The 21,897-nt window shown below is 37.4% G+C and overlaps 2 protein-coding genes across 2 annotated transcripts; one reads left to right on the top strand and one right to left on the bottom strand.

The window, feature by feature from the left end:
• Positions 1-4,340: 4,340 nt before the first annotated feature.
• LOC106076882 (circumsporozoite protein-like) lies at positions 4,341-5,555 on the bottom strand. The gene is made up of 2 exons (XM_056017594.1): positions 5,428-5,555; positions 4,341-4,944 (listed from the first exon to the last, which is right to left on the bottom strand). Exons 1-2 carry the CDS (start codon positions 5,553-5,555, stop codon positions 4,341-4,343), a joined length of 732 nt encoding a protein of 243 aa, XP_055873569.1.
• Positions 5,556-10,547: 4,992 nt separating this feature from the next.
• On the top strand, positions 10,548-21,874 carry LOC106053026 (uncharacterized). The gene is made up of 5 exons (XM_056017471.1): positions 10,548-10,868; positions 15,571-15,679; positions 16,682-16,827; positions 17,874-17,938; positions 19,208-21,874. Coding segments are annotated over exons 1-5 (669 nt in total). The 5' UTR covers positions 10,548-10,866; the 3' UTR covers positions 19,555-21,874.
• Positions 21,875-21,897: the final 23 nt, after the last annotated feature.

A 21,897-nucleotide genomic window follows, 5' to 3' on the forward strand; every position in this document is an offset into this window, starting at 1 on the left:
CTAGACATTTCAAATTTAAAGAGACATAGATATAGGCCCTATGCTTTTTTATTTTGAACAATCATTTCTATTTCATTGGTGGTTTAAGGAACAAGTTATGGCCTCCTTCCATCGCGAAGTGACTATGGATCACCGCATGGAAAAAAAGATGAAAGCCTGGGCATGAACTATGGTAGAAACAATGTCGCCCACACATCATTTCTCCCCCGCTCCACGCAGCTGATATATCCAAAGGAACGGCATGTGCCGATATAGTTTGGGATCAGCATCGCTGGCTCTACCAGAATGTAGCGCTGTGTGCTGCAAGCTTCATAATGGTGGCAGGTTCCTGATTTGTCCTCAGGGTTGACCCAAGAAGCCTTTCATATGTTTGGGTATAGTTGCAAGGCAGCTAAGGTTTGAAATCACAATTTTCCTACTGGTAGATGGCTAGGCAACCAAGGTTAACAAGCCTTTCTTGTCTGAAATTAACAATCTACTGTATGCAACTGTAAAATAATTTCAGCTACACATCTCATTTTTACATCATCAAGCTTTGAAAATGATAATCTTTGGTGTGATAAGCTCTTTTATTAAATATAAAGTTGTTGTTTTTTCAATTCGACATTTTTTAATGAAATTTACGATCTTTTCTTTCAGTTGCCTGGTTTGATAATCTTGCAGACGAGATAAAAAGCTTGACGCCAGGTATCGCCTCACTGCTTGCCCCTTGTTTTGGTCAGTTCTAGGAGAGTGTCTTCTACTGCCTCGGCTTCACCACAGAAATCGTTGACCTGGAAATGGAAAACTGTAAACACAATGCCTGGAGAGCAGCCACCAAACTGCTGATGAAATGGGAACACAAAGTGACGAAAGACGCTATCTTAAAATCACTTATGGAGCGGATGATTCGAGTACAGAAGTATGGCTGCACTGTGATTAATTGGAAAAGTGCTCAGGAAATCATGACCAATCACGTGTAGTCGTCTGCAAAACATTTGTACAAATTGATGGACTTCATTTTTTCATTATACCTCAGGTTTTGAGCTTGTCTATTTCACAAAGGCCTACTACAATTCCAGACGTCTGGTGGCTGCTAGCAAGAGATGAGATTCGAGAACAATGTCTGATGCCTGACTGTAGCACAAAGACAACACGTCTTGTTTTGTTGTTAAACGGGTCTCAACACTACAAGGATATTTCTTCAAAATCCTTGACAAAATTAAGATAACTGTTTTATTTACCGCAACTATTAACCAAAGAGTTAATATGGTCATTCTTGAAAGAGAAAATAAATTTTCTAGAATTGAAATCTGACTCTACCAATAGTCATACAAATCTTGTAATTTTACTACATAGTTTATCTTTAGTCAATGGAAAGTAACCAAAATATATATTTGGAATAGTAGCCAGGATTAGAACAGACTACATATTGCTACCCTAAATGTATGGTAACTTGTGTTTGTCTTTTAATGTTCTATCTCTTTAGAAGAGATTGTAACACTATAAATGATATTTTGAATGAAATTACTATAGTAACTCTCCTGAATTCACCTTCACCAGTCTTTTAGTATATTAACCATCTATCTCCGTTTCTCTCTCTATCTTTTCCTAGGGTTAGAGTTTCTTCCACAGACAGGCCTGTCCATTCCTTAATTTGTCCTCCTATGGCTTTGTATGTACATAATATTACTCTGCTCTTGTGCCTTATCTTAGCTTTTGCATCTTTTTCATAACTTCCATATTTGGTCTATATCATTTAGCATACTAAATTGAATTTCGCTCAAGCCTTAATTCTTGTTACGTAATCCATATTCGGCTACACACATTAATAACAAGAGACAATTGTCATGTATATGTAAAAATGTACGTATTAGCAGCACTATCAATTCTAAATGTAAGTACATTTTTATGGACATACTTGTATGAATTTGCCCCTAGCTAGTAGCCAGTTCTATCAGTAGACTTTATAAGTCAAAATTTATCTGTGTTAATTGGGAATAGTTTTGATATTTGATTGTATTGTGCGTTGGTCTATTCTATAAAGTCTATAAATACATTGTAGTGATAGACCTAACTGTTTTATACTGTGTCTAATGCTATGTATTTTGTAACATCTTTTTTTTTAATGAATTCTAGTCATTTTGCTATTGTTACTATAAAATTATATATGCATATATTTACACAAACAGATCTAATATTTTTTAAATGGTTTATCGGGTATTTTTTAAATGAGCGTGATATCAAAACACTGTTTTTATTTATTTTGTTTACTTTACAATACTTACACTAAAATAAAAACGCCCTTTTGAAGAAATTCACACTTCAACAAATCACGTTTAATGTTTATATGTGGAATAATTAAAGACATGATTAATAAAGGAATTGTTTTTTTTTATTGCTAAGAAAATAGTACTTATGATGCTGCGTAGATTTGAGACCTACTTTTATTTCCAATCCTAATTAGATAATGAAGATGTTCGTACATTGCTGAAAAACTATGGAACTAAGGAAAGTCGCCTCTAATGTAGGAAAATGAATATTTTCTGCCTTAGAAAAGTAATGATCTTTAGTTTTCAAAGTGTAGAAATAATTTGAGGATTTTTAATAGAATGGGCTAGTAATCACAAAACTGTATATTCACGCAAATCTATGAAATAAAGCTATTTCCTGTTACTTTCTATTGAGATTATGTTTCGAAAATCCTAGATCGAAGTAATTCAAGCCTGTTGATTTTAATCATCTTATGTACATATAAATAGATTGATTATCTAGATCTTTCTAGAAATCTTTCTCGCTTTCTCTCTCTCTCTCTCCTCCTGCCTTTCTCTATTCCTCTACCTATCCTTCTCTCTCCCTCTCTTTACCTACCTACTCTCTCTCTATCCTCCTCCCTTTCTTTCTCTACCTATCCTCTCTCCCCCCTCTCTCTCTTTCTTTCTTACTGCCTCCCTCTCTCACTATCTTACTCTCTCTCTCTCTCTCTCTCTCTCTCTCTCTTTGATGTGGACAGCTACTTAACGAAACACCGAGCTCCTTGTATTTCCATGCGATTTCACAAAGTTAAACTCATTAGTTTCTGTTGGTTTAGAAATCGAACGTTTTAAAGCCTGGGAGTTTTTCGGTGACCTAGAAAGAAAAACATGTTTTGATCAACGGGGAAGAAAATTAAAAGTCTGAGTATTTTTAGAACTTGAAAAAATTCACACTTAAAGCACCAAGTTCTAGAGCTAAGGAGTTCTGATACAGAATAAACTCTTATGTCTAGCATAAAACCATTTGAGATTACGAACTATTTGAAGTGGATATTAGTCAGCAAAGTGGTGGGGGGGGGGGGGGCAAACAAAGACTAAATTGTAGAAGGATTGAAAATAGTCAAAGACTAAGCAAATGTTTATTAAGTAAACAAGCAATAGAAAAACAAAAGCTTATTTAAGGGAAATAACCGTTAGTTACTGCTATTTGAATGAAAATTACAAGGTTTAGCTCCCTTTCTGCTGTATAAAACAAAATTAATTGATAAGTAGTAAAAGATTAACTGCTTAATTTTTGGATTGATTTATGTATTATCATGGACTATTAACACTTATGCAAAATTTCAACTTGATCTGAGGATGGGGAATGGAGAGGAAGAAAAAAAACATCAAAAAGTAATAAAGGATTGAATTCATATATACATCCAAATCTCTCATTAAGTAGCATTTTCCCCTTTATTTCCAAAAAGTAATAAAGGATTAAATTCATATATACATCCAAATCTCTCATTAAGTAGCATTTTCCCCCCTATTTCCATATCCAACAAAATTATTAATCTCCAAAAATTAATTCGCTAATTGGTTGCATTTTTTATTGAATCATGTCTTGGCATGTTTATTGAATAGTTGAGCAAACTTTTAGCTTGATCCAAGAATTGGAAACGGGAGAAATAACATATTCAAACTTTTTACCAGACAGACAGACAGACAGAGCGAGTTGATATAAGCTTTGTAGTTAAGCCAGCAATATACTCAATTAAAAAAATGGGCTATTGAAACTATCCGTCATTATAGCCATAAGTGTAAGGAACATCATGTCAATAATAAGGGACAAAACCTAAGGCCAAACTTCAGTGACAACAGCAGAACAAAGAACCCAACGGACATTGGAAGGAACATTAAAAACGTTTAAAATTAACATTTTTGAGGAACGTTTTGACGAACATTCGAAAGAGCATCGTTTACATCGTGAAAAAGATAGGAACGAACATAAGCACGAACATAAGGGCAGAACATAAGACAAACATCATGGAGAACATAAAGGCCGAACACCATCACGTACATATCTTTCAATCTAAAGACGAACATTTGATTGAACATTAAGACTTACATCACGAGGACATTGAAGCAAACATCAGGATGGTCCCTAAGGCGAACATCAGGACAAACAGTAAGACGAACATTAGGACGAGCATAAGAACGAACACTACGACGAACATTAGGACGAACACTAAGACGAACATTAGGACGAACACTAAGACGAGCATTAGGACGAACATTAAGACGAACACTAAGACGAACATTAAGACGAACACTAAGATGAGCATTAGGACGAACACTAAGACGAACATTAAGATGAACACTAAGACGAGCATTAGGACGAACACTACGACGAACACTAAAACGAACATTAAGACGAACAGTAAGACGAACATTAAGACAAACATTAAGACGAGCATTAAGACGAACACTAAGAAGCACATTAGGACGAACATTAAGACGAACATTAGGACGAACACTAAGACGAGTATTAGAACGAAAATTATGACGAACACTAAGACGAACATTAGGACGAACATTAAGACGAACATTATGACGAATATTGGGACGAACACTAAGACGAACATTAGGACGAACATTAGAACGAACACTAAGACGAACATTAGGACGAATATTGGGACGAACACTAAGACGAACATTAAGACGAGCACTAGGACGAACATTAAGACAAGCATTAGGTATCTTGTGGTACAAAAGTTACATACCACATTTAGACGTTAAAGGAAAGACCAGAGAAAGGTTACAGAGAAAATGAATGTCGACTACTATCACTACTGTTATAAATCTCGGGCAACCTCTCAACAAAAGGAAGTGAATATCAGGTTATTAACCGTTACAGTTAATAGTATAATCAGTTACACAACGCACAGGCCGTGACCTGTCTTTGGTTTCCCCAGTCCTTTCCTACTCCAAACCTTAATACAGACCACCGACACACAAGGCGTAGCTAGGGTGGGGGGAGGGAGGGGGAGAATATTGAAAATCCCCCCTGCCTCCACTTGAGGGGGCCCCGAATGAGTGTTTTGCATTAAATATTAAATATTATGCAGGGGCCTCCAAAAAGGTCAAGCCCCACCCCCCCTCGGGGCCCCAAAATGCTGGCAAATTCCTAGCAACGCCACTGCCGACACACTTCCCAGTGTCGCTTCCGGTCCTTAATCCAGTTCTCTGGTAGCACGAAGAACAGCTCTTAGTTCCTGACAGCTCAGACTCATATCTCTTGGTGATCACATCAGCAGGATCTAAACAGTCTATTTTCATCGTATCAGTCGTATTGAACGTTGCGCTGGTGCGCACTTTAAGGGTAAGCGGAAACAGAGTTACAACTGTGCAAGTACAATTAAATTCTTGGTTTACAGATGTTCCAAACTCTCCTCGTTCAAGTGGTCATATCATTTTCAATACGAGTGACCGCAAACAATTTCTTTGAAATCACTGTAGCCCAAACTTTGTTGCTTCAGCTTCACGGGCCGAATGTGGCCCGCAGGCTGTAGTTTGGGCGCCACGGGTGTAGTTCTTATGGTTCTATTGTAGTTATTATTATGTTATTATTCTGTACTTCTGTGCATATTTTAGCCATGAACGAGGAAGTGTAGAGTCTAGAATAACACTAAAATATGAATGCTCTCTCTTTCTTCCTTACGACTTGGGAGTTTTGATAGCTGGGAATTTTCGGAGTTTAATGCCGTTAATCAGCATTTAATTGAAAGGGAAATAATTCTATTAAATAAAGCAATTTCACAAATTAAGGAAGACTAAGAATGTGGTATGAAGACCCATCTGTGACCTACATAAAAAACGGTTAACAAATAGTCAGCACTAGAGCTAGACAAAGAGACAAGTATCTATATATATATATATAACTCTCTTCATGGCAGAAGGGTTTGGACACCAAGTAATGGAAAAATCACTCATTTAGTCGGACGGACTAGAGTTACCCCACGTAATTTTAGAGGCGAAAAAAAAAAAGAGAGTATTCAACCGTCACTAAATAGCAGGGCCGGGCTTAACCATTGTATATTTTGCAGTTTCAGAAGATTTCCAGGAGCTCCTCGTTAATCGACAGGAAATCTGTTATAAGTTATAAAATGGTTTAATTTAATAATTTACACCTAGAATTAGCGCGGGTCCTGTGAAAGTGTGGGGCCCACTGCGGTCGCATAAGTTGCATTGGCCTAAGGCCGATCCAACAAAATAGCGGCGTATGCTACGCCACCGGTCGACTAGTTGTATTTATCTTGTATCTCCTGGATGACTGTTAGTAAATTAGAGTAGATTGCGATCTCTGAGGCAAAAGATATGAAGGTCATCTCTTTTTATGCTCCACGGTTAACGAGGGGATCATGTGGCCAGCGCAAAGACCAACCAAAATCTTTACTTTTTCACAACTAATGTCAGATACCCATTGAAGTTGGGTGCACTTATGGGAACCCTAAAAAAAACGAAATTCAAAATGTCAGTCTTCAACCCTAGAATCCTTGGTTCAGAATCCAAGAGCTTTACCACTCAGCCACCACGGATGACTGATATAATAAAAAGTAAAGTAAAGTTCCCTTTCGACCTTGCGATTTATAGGGCAGATAATGTAAAGGTCATCTGTTTTTATGGCCCACGTTAAACAAGGGTGTCACGTGGTTATTACAACCAACAGCATTACCTTTCCCTTACCTAATGTCAGGTACTAATTAGAGCTGGGTGGACTCTAAGGCGCTCTAAAAATTCCGAAATTAATCCCAGGATTCGAACCCTTGACATCTCGGATCTGAATCCAAATCCTTTTTTTAATCAGCCACCAAGAAAAACGTCATACAATTTTGCAACGTCTTTGAATATTGTTTTTCTTGCGTGTTTGTTCAATGTGTCGAAAGCGACGTCGTACAGAGATGTGTCGTGGCTACGTGTTATCTGTATCTTCTGCCTACAGGTTGTGACGTTGCAGGTCAGTGATCAGGCCTTCTATGACGATTGGTCCCCACTGCCCACAGGTTGTGACGTTGCAGGTCAGTGATCAGGCCATCTATGACGATTGGTCCCCACTGCCCACAGGTTGTGACGTTGCAGGTCAGTGATCAGGCCCTCTATGGCGATTGGTCTCCACTGCCTACAGGTTGTGACGTTGCAGGTCAGTGATCAGGCCCTCTATGGCGATTGGTCTCCACTGCCCACGGGTTGTGACGTTGTAGGTCAGTGATCAGGCCTTCTATGACGATTGGTCCCCACTGCCCACGGGTTGTGATGTTGTAGGTCAGTGATCAGGCCTTCTATGACGATTGGTCTCGCTTTAACACAAGACCTTACCTCCACAAACTATTTTAAAAAATGCCTTTAAATATTTTTTAAAAAGAAAAAGACTAAATTGACAAAAATAAACTATATTTCTTTCTTTTCAAATAATACATGCTTTTATTTTTGTTTTCATTCAAAAGTTTTTATTTAGTCCAGTGATGCCCAAAATACGGCCCGAGGGCCAGATCCGGCCCGCGGCGTGGTTTAATCCGGCCCGCCGAAACGGGAAAAAAATCGAATTTCCATCCCAAACAAAAAAAAAAGGTTGAAAAATGTTGCTTTATCTAAGTTGGAGCCCCTACTTTTCTCTGATGGACTGGTACCATGACATTGAACATGTGTACGTTTATGAAATGGTAGAGACGAAGAAACTAAAAGTGGATTCTGAATTTAGAGACTACCAGGAAAATTTGAACGGATCTTTACTTTTTTGTGCAACATGATAACCAGCCAACATATTTGTTTTGTAAACAGTGTCTGTTTAAAAAACGAAAAAAAAAAAAACAAAATATAAACAGCATTATAAAACAAATATGACGCGATTGTTAATCTACGTCTAGAGATTGGAGGATCAATGGGAATATTACCAAAAAAGAGGAAAATACGTCGTTGGGAAAGCTAGCTACAATGCTCACATTTTAGGTAGAGAAATGAAGCCAGTTTCAGAGATAAACTTCCAATCCCATTAATTAATGTAACTACTAGATCCACAAGTTTCTAATAAATTGGTCCCGGTCAATTTCATTTCGTTTCTGTACAATTCCGGTCATGTGGCCCGCGACATGAGTGCCGGAAATTAAAATGGCCCGCAGGTCGAATCTGGTTGGGCATCGCTGATTTAGTCTATTAAAGCTTTCGAACAATTGTAAGGGCCTACACAAAAAATGCAGCCCCGAGAACTCTACGTACTTAAATTCGGCCCGATTAGCACATTGCCATTGTCTCATTCTACCGACCTTGTGCAAATGAAAATCGAATTATATGTAAATATGTAAAGTGCAGATGAGTGGGTTACCGTAAACCTCTTCTGTTATCTCCCCCTGTCAACTCCACACAGTACTAAGTTACTAACAAGTCCATTAGCATTCCTGTCCACTGTAAAATGCCCTTTATTTATATCAGCGTAGAATTTGATCGGGAAAGCCCGAACAAGCTGAAAATAGCTCTTCCAGGAATAGCAGATTGGGACAGTACGTATCACAGGCTTTATAGTGGGAGTCGAAGCGGATAGTTATTTACTAGACCTTTGCCATTTTATGTTTGCATTTGAACTAAAGATACGTAGAGAGTAGCGCAGTTAGGGTGGGCGAGGAAAATCCCCCCCCCCGGACCTCCACATGAGGGGGGTTTTTATGGGGCTCCAAATAAGTTTCCGAAATTTGTTTTTTCATTAAATATTACGCCATTATCTCATGTCATGATGTCGAATGTCAAAATGCAGGGGCCCTAAAGGTTCAAACCACGGACCACTAATCCTTAGCTACGAACTGAACGTAGAAGCCCCATTCTGCTGTATCTAAGTAGATCAGATCCGAGTAATTTAATCTCCGTACAGATTGTCGATGTATTGTTAGTTATATTTAATCTCATCTTTCGTCAATAAAAATCAAATCTTTAAACTTTGACTTTCAACTCTTTCTGTTTTTAGACACCTTGCTCTTAGTTAGCGAGATTAAAACTTTTTAGACTGGGAGCAAGTGGCGCCATTAAGGGGGCGGAACATAAATTCAAAAACTGTTTTAAAGCAAACAAAATGTTGTTTTCGAACAGAGGCGGCCACCTTAGGAATGGAAAATGGAAGCTTAAATTAATTATTATATATTATTAAATATTAGTTCATCCATTCAGACTGATATTTGAGAGAAGAGTGGCGTCTGCAAGAAAAAAACAACAACGTATAATTTAGTTATATTATTGTGATATACGGCTGTAAATATGGAGTTCTTCCCCTTATACGCTTTTTAAAATTATTTTTTTTTAAATTACTTTTTTTTTTTTGGAGATGAATAAAGGCCTTGGGAAAATAAGGTTAAGGGGAGTTAATGCCAAGGGGGGGGGAGTGACACTATGAGATTACAAATCAAACAGTTCCACCGTGGCTTTATGAAGCACTGGTAGAGGTTTAAGTTTCTGTGGGTTGGAATGCGCCTCGTCTGAGGTATCCACGATTTGGCCACTCAAGAATTACAAATTATAGCAGGATCAACATAAGGAAGTGTTGATTACTTTATGCCTATGATCTTGCTTTTTTAAAATGTATTTTCTCAAATGTATATACATTGTTATGTAAATATTGGCATTAGTGTAGGCTGGGTGAACAATCTACAATCTTCCAACTAAGAACAAGACACACACCACTATTAAATTACCACCTGAACAAAATAAACTCCACACAACTCCCCCTTTGCAGACACTGCGCCCACCCCTTTGAAACCGTAAACCATATCCTCTTTGAATGCCCCTCCCTAATCCTACTTCCACTACAGCCCAACATAACCAACACCCTGTACGGCAGTGCTGAACAACTGAAGATAACAGCACAATTTTTTTCCTTGGCACAGTCTGCAAAAGAGCTGACAGCTCAGCAGCAATAAAGCTGGCTAGAAGAAGAAGAAGAATGTAAATATTGTGGTGACCAACTATTGCCTGATTAAAAAAAAAAGGATTACATGCGTGAGACAGCAAAAAAAATGTCTAGTGGTATGATCCGCAGCCTCCGAGGTCTCATTATCTACTACATGCACAAGCTTCGAGGTTCCAGATAGCACGCCATTACGTGCCGGATTCAGCCTGAACGCCGTAGGTTTGGCATCGAAAAATCTGTTTTTATTGAAGTCATGTTTCGCTTATTTGCTTACCCGTTTAATCGCAAAATCAACAGCTTCTACGGCGGTGCTAAAATTAAGCGGGTTTCATAGAATGTCTCTTTCCCCTATTTAAAATCTGGGGTATTTCCAAAGAAACCCAAGTTAGCAGAATTTAAAAAGACTTAGTGACTGCTAGTACAAGTCACTCAGGTCGGAAATCTGTATAGGTCGATGTGTCTTACTGTAGATTGTCCATTATGTAAATGGGGGTGCTCAGGTTGTAGTCTCACCCGATGTAGATCCAAATCTTTATTTAGTTTCCTAGTGTTATATATTTAAAAAGAAATCAGTAGTAAGTGATTGATAGTAACTTTTTCGTAACATATACAAGAGTTAAACAAGAGGCGTGTGTTTAGTCGAGTGTTCTAACTTTGAATCCATTTTCTTAACACTTCACTGTACGGTTTCTCCAGAACGAAATGTAAGTACTATATAGATTCTATTGATGTTATGTGTATAAGGATGGTTGTATAATATAATTTAGATATAGAGGTAGTTATAAAAGTGTATTAATATATTTACATTTGGGTACAGCGTTTTCATTATTTGGTACAATGCAAGCCGTTTCATGCTTATTATTTTCTTCCTTCTTTGACTCTCTCTTTCTTTCTCTCTCAGTCTCTATGTTTCTCTCTCTATGTTTCTGTCTCTCTGTCTTTCTCTACACTTGAAAAGCTTAGATCTTATATACAATACAATACAATTCATACATACAATTTCATTCATTTTTGTTTTATCTGTTGTTTTCTTCCCCTCTCTCTTGTGTCAATGTTCTCTCTCTCTCTATCTCTCACTCTCTCTCTCTCTATCTCCCTCTCTTTCATCGTCCTATTTTTTGAGTATATGTTTTTCACTTTTTCACTTTCTATCTGTTTTTCTTCCTTTTTCTCTATCTCGTTATCTTTTGGTTTCTCTCACAAGCAATATTTTTTCCTCCCCCCCCCTTCATTTTTTTCTCTTTTACTTCCACACTCCTCTACTTCTCCCATTTCACTCCTGATAGAAAATACACTGTCGACCTGCATACTCTTACATAGGCTTCAAAACATATCTCTAGGTTATAAGAAAATCTATTTTGAGTTGTTTTTCTTGTCTAGGATCTATAGTGTTCTATACAATCAATGACACGCAAAGGTCAATCATAATACTTCGATCAGGCATTCGCCGTTCATATGATGTTTGGCAGAGTGGCAGAACCCGATTTGCTCCATAAAAATGTGGAGATTTAACTCGGGTTTTCCTGAACGCAGAAAGGCAGCGTGAAAACCTTCCTCATACTACCCACCACCACACACACACACCTACCAACACCACATACACCTACCACCACACACACACCTACCACCATACACACACCTACCACCACCACACACACCTACCACCACACACACACCTACCACCACGACACACACACCTACCACGACCTACACACACCTACCACGACACACACACCTACCACGACACACACACCTACCACCACGACACACACACCTACCACCGCCACACACACCTACCAACACCACACACACCTACCACGACCTACACACACCTACCAACACTAAACACACCTACCAACACCACACACACCTACCAACACCACACACACCTACCAACACCACACACACCTACCACCGCCACACACACCTACCAACACCACACACACCTACCACGACCTACACACATCTACCACCACGACACACACACCTACCACCGCCACACACACCTACCAACACCACACACACCTACCAACACCACACACACCTACCACCACACACACACCTACTACCACCACACACACACACCTACTACCACCACACACACCTACCACCACACACACACAAACCTACCACCACCACACTCACCTATTACAACACACACACCTACCACCACCCACACCTACCAACACACACACCTACCACCACACACACACACACATACCACCACACACCTACCACCACACACACCTACCACAACCCCACACACCTCCTACCACCACCACACACACATACCTACCATCACCACACACACACACACCTACCACCACAAACACACCTACCACCACTACTACAGGTCTACTAAGGAAATTCAGCCATAGTGCTCAAGGTAGGCGGGGCTGCCCCAGGGCCTCCAAAACATTTATTTTTCTTTAATTATCATTTGCCCTTTTACCGACAACTCGTTAAATCTTACGTTTGGCAACGCTGTGTCATGTTTAGTAGTCTCCGATTGTAGCGTGCTCGTAATATAGAAATGTAGCTGCGTGTTTACTACAGTGCGTCATTCCAGGACCTAACCCTTCACAAACTCAAAAATATACACCTTTTATAGAACTAATATATAAATATTACATTATTTTAAAGAAGAAAAATTAAAGTACGAAACTATATATATTTCTTCTGAAATGTGACATGCATAACAGCATAAGTATGTTCATTACTATTAAGTGGATTCTTTTTTTAAAGTTTTCGAAAAAGCGTTGGGGCCTCCATAAAAATCTAGCTCCGGGACCTACTTCTACTTAGATCCGGCACATTTCACAAAAGCTATCATAAATGTTCATTCTCATTTGATGTATCCAATGTACAGATAATAGGAAATACTGATTAGCTGTTTTAAAAGTATAAGATTAATTCTATGTACATTTTTATCTCTAGACCATCACATTTCAAAGCTATTTTGATTAAAGCGAAAACTCATTTATACAAAGCTTGTATCAACTCTGCCTGTTTGTGTGGGTGGAATCTTGTACAAGTTTTTTTCTCCCACTTCCCATTCTCGGATCAAGTTAAAACTTTGCGCAATTAAAATTTGTCCATAAAAAGAAACACGAATCTGTCGAAAAAAATTGACCAATTATTTTATCAGTCACAATTAATTAATTCCGTTTTGTATAGAAACAGTACTAGGGCAGATAAGTCTTGTGTAGAGAATTATTTCGTCGCCTAGAAATTGGAAACTAGTAACAGATAATTATAAAGATAACTATAAAGCAATCTATTTTTTTTTAAGTACACTGTAGCCTAATTGTCCATTTGTTTGCTGGAGGTGGCTTTAGCCCTCGAGTTAAAATTTAAGTCGGACACCTTTTTTTTTCTTTTTCTTAAATCGATTTTGAAAAGCCTGCATGGAAACCTTCTCCTAGATCCCCACTCCTCCTCCTCCTCCTCCTCCTCCCCCCCCCCCACAATCACCTGGTTCCCACAAGTCATTGGACCGCATTGAGAAAGTTTTAAACATGGCATTGCGCTAAACAAAAACAATAGGTTAAAATATTTCTAATTGCGCAGATGTATTACTGTTAGTGTAGATCGATTACAAATTAAGTAGATGATTGATTTAAAATAATTGATACAATTACTCTTAATGTAAGCTTAGTTGTATTCTTATATTATAATTGTTAGTATTTAGTTGTCATATTGGCCAGTTTCACAACGTTCTGGTTGGGCGTTGGCTCCAGAATTATCATCGAGAAGTACATAGAAGTCTATTTCATAAAGCGCTGGTTGTGAGTGTGTATGTGTTTTGCGTGTGAATGTTGTTCGTATTTTCTCTCTATATTGTTATTGTTACAGAAGTTAAACTGAGTTGGTCAATTGTAATCAAACTAAACTTTAATTGGTTTGGACCAATAAAAATTGTCTTATCTTATCTTATCTTAGTCACACCAGATTCTGCACCGTCTCAAGAGAAAACCAAAACCAGTGACAGATCTGGGCGCATCCATTGTCTTCCGAGACAGGCATTTAGTTGTCAACAGTGATCTGTTAATATAGTGTCCTTGACATTTAGGGTCCACAAAGAGTCTCAAATAATGTTACTTTTTTTTTTTTTCTCTGGCTTTCTTACAGTTTTAGTTCTTTTTACATTTTTCCTTTTAATAGTAGGCCTACCGAATTTCTTCAAACAATGTTTGTCTTTAAGTAAATGTTCTTTTTCCTTTTAACAGTAGGCCTACCGAATTTCTTCAAACAATGTTTGTCTTTAAGTAAATGTTCTTTTTCCTTTAAATAGTAGGCCTACCGAATGTCTTCAAACAATGTTTGTCTTTAAGTAAATGTTCTTTTTCCTTTTAAATATTATTTCCCCGAGCTGTAAGTTTCAAAGAAGTTAAAGAGAATTAGAGCTTGACTTATTTTTGTTGGGAAAGATTTCTTTTCCTGTTTACGGAAGAATTCCCTTCCCCCTGAGCTTGTCGTGGATCTCTGTGGCATTGAACGTCTCGAGAGACGATCTTTCCTCTTTGCAGGTTCTCATGTGACTAACGAGGACCAATCCTTGATACACAGCTGCGGTCACTGGTTTAGTATCTGTTAGCGCTATTGCTCTCTTGCGCTTCTTTCAACTTCTGGTGTGTATGCCTTCTGCAATCACGGACACGTCCTTTATGTTTTGCTACTCATGTGGATCAATACATTGCCCCTCTTTTTTTTCCCGACTGTTTTTGACGATTTTGAGGAGCTTCATTTCGCGTTTGTGTTAATTGTGGTCGACCAGCGGCTCTCCTGCCTTCTTTTAGATCACTATTCAGAATGTCTTGTGGAACTTGACCTTGTGGCATTCTGTAAACATGAGCAAGCCAGCTTTGCCCTTGTAGTTGTTGATGGCTGTCTGACTTCGACAGATTATTCTGGAGATGTCTGGGTTTCTTGTACGGGTGTATTTGATGTAATCAACTAACACGTAACAAGATCTATACATATAAAAAGTAGAAAAGACTTAAGTCCAAACCATTATAGAAACTCAGATGACGTTTAATATTGAAAAGACCACTGTCGAGTCTCTGTCTGTAGTATTAAGTTATCCCTCTGAAGTCCTAGCACCAACTGACTATATTTACATAAATAATGTATAACCCAACTAAGTCAGTGACGTCACTAAATGTCGCGTTCAAAGTCTGTCTATTATGGTGCGTCTCTATACAAACTAATAATACTAACTAAGTGCCTCACATTTGTCAGGAACGTGTTGCCTGTCACGAAATATTACAGTAACAATTAATCAAATAAGCAGGTTATACCAGTCCTCCAAAACTCGAAAAACAACGTGACCTCTTTCCTTGTCTTCAGGGCGCATGGATTAACTCATTATGTGAATGCTGAATTTACTAATAATTTTGTCAACAGGAGCTCCAGATTCAAAAGACATGTAGCGGGCATAGAGACAATGGTCAGACTGTACAAAAAGATTTCCGATAACCATCACGTCATTGCACAAGGGACTAGAGTTTCTGAGGTAAACAGAAGTACTGTCTTTGAGCTTTTCCAGCACAATAGTATAAATATTTAGAATCATTGTTTGTTTATTTTTTACTTTTACATATGTTATATTAATTGTGTGTGTGGGGGGGGGGCGATGGCTGAGTGGTTTAGCGCTTGGCTACTGAGCCTGAAGTCAAGGTGAAGACTGGGATTTTGAAATTCAAGATTTTTAGGGCGTCCCTGAGTCCACCCTAAACTCTAAAAGGTACCTGGATTTAGTTGGTAAAAGTAAAGGCGGTTGGTCGTTGTGCTGGCCACATGACACCCTGCCCGTTAACAGTTGGCCAAAAAAACAAATGACCTTAACATCATTGTCCCTATTGACCGCAAGGTCTGAAAGGGAAACTATACTTACTTTACTGTAGTTACTTTACATTAAACAAGAATAATTTATTTTGGCTAATATGACAATTTTGATTTTTTTTATCCCGCTTTTTAAAGAATAGATAAAAGAGTAACATCTTTTGATTTTAGTATTAGAATTATTAACTGGGTTTTCCAACTAACAATTCAAAAATATTGAAGCATCGAACAAGTCAAGATGTCTGAATTTAAGTTTTCTTCTTCTTCCTCGTTTTCATTATTATGTTGTGGCATCTAGATGACTAGACCAATACATGAGATGAACTGCGCAGTAGATTCCAAATCAGGGAGCTCTCCATATAGTTTTCTTACTATTAGGGTGTTTTTTGGCCTGTGTCTTGTACGGGCCTCATGGTAAAGAGAACAGTTTTGAAGGACATGGATTTAAGTTAAAATAATAGTTTAGCAACCAACTTACCAGAAGACACAAACCATAATGACTCTACTGCTGGGAGACATTTCCAATATTACTTAGCAGCAATTATTTCACTAGAAATACGACTCATCATGCCATCATAAACCTTAAAAGTGGCAATCTGATTCTGGAAGTTGTGTTTAAAAGATATACATTGTATTCTTCTCTTTAAACTGTATAACTCTTTTGTTTTGATAGTTTAAAAGACAGCTGTCTCACACGGAAGATCTTTCGGAGTTTAGCGTGTACTTCAGTCATGCTGATGGGACGTGTGAAAAATTAGAGGATGATGACATACTCGATGAACGACTGCAGACATGCGCACTTGAATTAGTCCCCAATAAGTAAGTTGGTACTGTAGTTAGGGTTGTAATAAATGAGACATAACATGAGACATGATATGAGACATAACATAAGACATAACATGAGACATAACATGAGACATAACATAAGAGATAACATGAGACATGACATGAGACATAACATGAGACATAACATAAGACATAATATGAGACATAACATGAGACATAACATGAGACATAACATGAGACATAATATAAGACATGATATGAGACATAACATAAAACATAACATGAAACATAACATGAGAAATAACATAAAACATAACATGAGACATAACATGAGACATAACATAAAACATAACATGAGACATAACATAAAACATAACATGAGACATAACATGAGACATAACATGAGACATAACATAAGACATAACATAAGACATGATATGAGACATAACATAAGACATAACATGAAACATAACATGAAACATAACATGAGACATAACATGAGACATAACATGAGAACTATCATAAGACATAACATGAAAAATAACATGAGAAATAACCAAGTGCTTATTCTTCTCTACTGCGATTAAAGCGTGAAATGGCTTTCAAGACATCATCAAATGCCAATGATTTCGCCTTTACCTGTCAAGTAGTTTGGTTAACTGTGGGGGCATCACACATGATCTGTCAACCATCTCTCTCCATTCCTCTCTGTCTTTGCATTGAATAGAATCTTTTTCAATGAAAGGCCTGTCCACTCTTTTAAATTGTCTTCCAATCGCTTTCTCTGACGCTTCTTTTTTTTCTGGTACTGTTTCCCACATTCTGTACTATCACAATGGGTTTTGGGATATGTCTATAAATTTTCAGTTGCGTATTTTGACAGTGGTTAGCATGTCTATTAAGTATTGGTAAATAAATTATTTTGTTTAATATCGAATAAGGTAAATAACGTCTATATTACTGAGAGGTATAACCGTAAATGCGGAGTTGTTTTTTTTTTCTTTAGATAAGCTTTTTATTTTAAAAGATGATTTTGATTACATTTTGCTTATTTCTTATTCATTCTTCTTTCTACTTAGTGAGTCAGCTACGCTTGATGAGTTACACTTTGAGGCCTCCAGGGATCTGAAAGAGCACAAGCCCTGTAAGATATTTCTGTACATGTTTTGTATCCATCAAACAACTATATCAATAACATTCAAACCCGATTTCTTGTTATGGTATTAGGACTATGCACAGTGCCAGGCATTGGATAATTAAAGGCCCTAGAGGAAGTGAATATGGTGGCCCTAAATGAAATATTTTTTAAAAATTTAAAGAAAAAGCGAAAAAATACAATTATGTGATTTATTAAAGCCCGAAATTCATATATCGTAGTTTCAATACGGTGTATATGTCTATCAGTAAACATAGAGCCCAAGTGCTCTACTACGGTTGAGATCTGATCCAAGCTTTACAATTTTTTTCTGAAAAATTTTTTTAGTCTTATGAGAGGCAACCACCCATTGGAGACTCTGGGCGACTGCTTTGTTTGCCTATGTTTAAGGCCGGCCCTGCTATACAGTATATATTTTATAGTAACTTATCTGTGGCGGAAATAAATTGTTAAGCATATGATAGTGGAAATAATAATTCTTTTTTTTTTTCAACGAATTTCTTGAACAGGATTTGAAAGAGAGTTGGGATGTTTTGACCAAACTGTATGCTTACGTTTAACAGAAACTACAACATAATTACCTCACTTGCTTATTATCGCATCTCCCTGATCATCTGATGTTCTCTAGTTAGATAGAAAGGATTTTCTTATGTTTAGGACACTGAGCTAAAAATGGACACGGATTTGGAAAAACGACTCTAACGATTTTCATAGACAATGGACATTGTCCGAATGACCGTTAGAAAGGATTTTACCCAACGTCCGGGCGTGAACCGGAAGCTCTTCACCTCAAGACTATCTGAAGATTCAACAGTGATAACGACCAATGCGGTCGATCGGATCGTAACAAATACGTGAGGCACGGCATCCGGATCGGGCCCGCCCGTTATAAGCTGCTGAAGGCCGCGCTAACCACGCGTCTATATTGCATCTATGTTGTTATTGTACAGTAGTTACGCTGAGGAGGTCAATTGTAGTTAGAGTGAATTTGATTTGATTGATTTTGAGAATAAAAGTTACGCATGGACGGACAGACGAAATAAAATCATGTGCGGGTTTTCCATTTTCGGAGGCCGCTAAAAACGAGTGAAACGGCAGATCAAAATTCATTAATTTTTTTTTAAAGAATAAAAAGACGAATGAAAATTTTAGTGATAATACTGTACAATGCAGTTTGTCTCGTATACCTTTAAGTTTGCAAAAACTAAATGCAAGTTATTAAAATAACAATTTTGTTTCGTTGTTTTTTTTTTTTAGATTCCTGGTTTTACACACTGTCTAATGACGTCAGAAACCAACGCGTGACCCAAAAACAGGCGTTGTTGCTTGGTTACGCCATGGAAGACTACTGGCCCAGCACTTTGATGCTTCTCGGCTTTGAGAAGAGCAACGTGGAGATACTCGTGCAGGACAAGAGGGGGCTCAACATTCCCAATGGCACCTGCGGCCTCATCCATTGGATCCAGAAATTCGCCAGCCGAGCCACCCTCCAGGCGCTGGTCGACACGTTACGGCTGCTTGATGACGTCAAAACAGGCTTAATAAACTGGGATAAGATCATGCATATTGTCAAAAGTACAGTTTCTTGTGAGAAATGTGCGTGAGAGAAAATGTGTGGAGAAAAATGTGTGTGAGAGAAATGTGTGTGATAAATTTTTGGTGAGAAACGTGTGTGGAGAAAGTTTGTGAGAAATGTGCATAAGAAATATGTGTGAGAAATTATGTGAGAAAAATGGGACTCTAAGACAATCTTTGGACTTGTCTACATTCTGCTTAAATATTTGTTTACCAATACAAAACATGCTAAAAATGTGTTTGCGTGATAAAGAATAAGCCTACAAAAGCAAATCACTACCACACCCTTACAGCACAGCAGAACATCACTACAGAGGAGAATCACTACAGCATCATAGCAACACAGCAGAAAATCACTACAAAAGAAAAATCACTACAGCAGAACATCAATACAACAGAAAATCGCTTCAACAGAAAATCACTACAACAGAAAATTACTACAACAGAAAATCAGCAGAACATCACTACAGCAGCAAACCTTTACAATAGCAAATCACTAAAAAAAAAAGCGACTCAATGTTCCTGAGAAGGACTACATAGTGAAACACTTGAACACATTTCCAGCATCTATAAAGCTTAGGATTTGTTATAAAGTTTTACTTTCGATTTAACATTGTCAATGTGGTTTGCAAATATTCTTTAATGTATTTTACTATGTATGTTTTTCCAATGTTGCAAATTCATTACCGACACTGGTGTAGCCTATTTGGGGCAGAATCAATAAATCATGGGGAGCATGAAGTATAACTTTTTTTTGGGTGTTCACTGGCGTACAGTTAACGAGGATGACCAGTGGTCAGCACACCGACTTTACTTTCCCCCACTAATACCAAGATCACATTAAAGCTGGGTGCACTCAGGGACAAGTTTGTTGCACTCAGGAATGCCTTAAAATAATTTATGTTTTAAAATCAACATGTCACCGGGATTCAAACGTGTAGTCCTCTTGGTTCAGAAGCCAAGCGCTTAATTAACCATGTGACGTGTTTGTGTGTGTAAATATATTTCTGATCAACGGTCTTTAGATGCACTGTATGAAATGCGTCCTCTTGTTATTAATAATATGATATTAAGGTTGACTATGATATTAAAATTGCACTCATAATAGCTAAGAAGTTTTTGGATGTCGTAGAGTGGAGCAGTGGCGTAGCAAGGTGCTTGTAGGCCAGGGTTCAAGTCAGTAGAGAGATGTTTGTAAGACAAGTAGAGAGATGTTTGTAAGACAAGTAGAGAGATGTTTGTAAGACAAGTAGAGAGATGTTTGTAAGACAAGTAGAGAGATGTTTGTAAGACAAGTAGAGAGATGTTTGTAAGACAAGTAAAGAGATGTTTGTAAGACAAGTAGAGAGATGTTTGTAAGACAAGTAGAGAGATGTTTGTAAGACAAGTAGAGAGATGTTTGTAAGACAAGTAGAGAGATGTTTGTAAGACAAGTAGAGAGATGTTTGTAAGACAAGTAGAGAGATGTTTGTAAGACAAGTAGAGAGATGTTTGTAAGACAAGTAGAGAGATGTTTGTAAGACAAGTAGAGAGATGTTTGTAAGACAAGTAGAGAGATGTTTGTAAGACAAGTAGAGAGATGTTTGTAAGACAAGTAGAGAGATGTTTGTAAGACAAGTAAAGAGATGTTTGTAAGACAAGTAGAGAGATGTTTGTAAGACAAGTAGAGAGATGTTTGTAAGACAAGTAGAGAGATGTTTGTAAGACAAGTAGAGAGATGTTTGTAAGACAAGTAGAGAGATGTTTGTAAGACAAGTAGAGAGATGTTTGTAAAACAAGTAGAGAGATGTTTGTAAGACAAGTAGAGAGATGTTTGTAAGACAAGTAGAGAGATGTTTGTAAGACAAGTAGAGAGATGTTTGTAAGACAAGTAGAGAGATGTTTGTAAAACAAGTAGAGAGATGTTTGTAAGACAAGTAGAGAGATGTTTGTAAGACAAGTAGAGAGATGTTTGTAAGACAAGTAGAGAGATGTTTGTAAGACAAGAAGAGAGATGTTTGTAAGACAAGCTTTTTTTTTGGAGTATCCAGTATACAAAAAGGAAGTGCTTATAAGCTATGTTTTTAAAACGTTTTGTGATAATTTTGTGCACATTTTAGCACTACAGAATCAAATTGTTTAAACTTTTCTGTTTGTTACTTTTACTTACTTGGTCTACTTGCTATTAGTAATATGAAATTAAGGGTCATAATTATATTAGGATAGCGCTTATAATAGCCAAGAAGTCTTTGGATATGATGACATCATATAATGTGGAAAGATGTTTTTAAATTAAAGTTTAAACTTTTTAAATAATATTTGTAAAAAAAAAGGGTTTTAATATGTAAATAATTGATATATATATATATATATATATATATATATATATATAT

This window comes from Biomphalaria glabrata, chromosome 18, assembly GCF_947242115.1.
Source record: "Biomphalaria glabrata chromosome 18, xgBioGlab47.1, whole genome shotgun sequence".
In the NCBI taxonomy this organism is placed as follows: domain Eukaryota; kingdom Metazoa; phylum Mollusca; class Gastropoda; family Planorbidae; genus Biomphalaria; species Biomphalaria glabrata.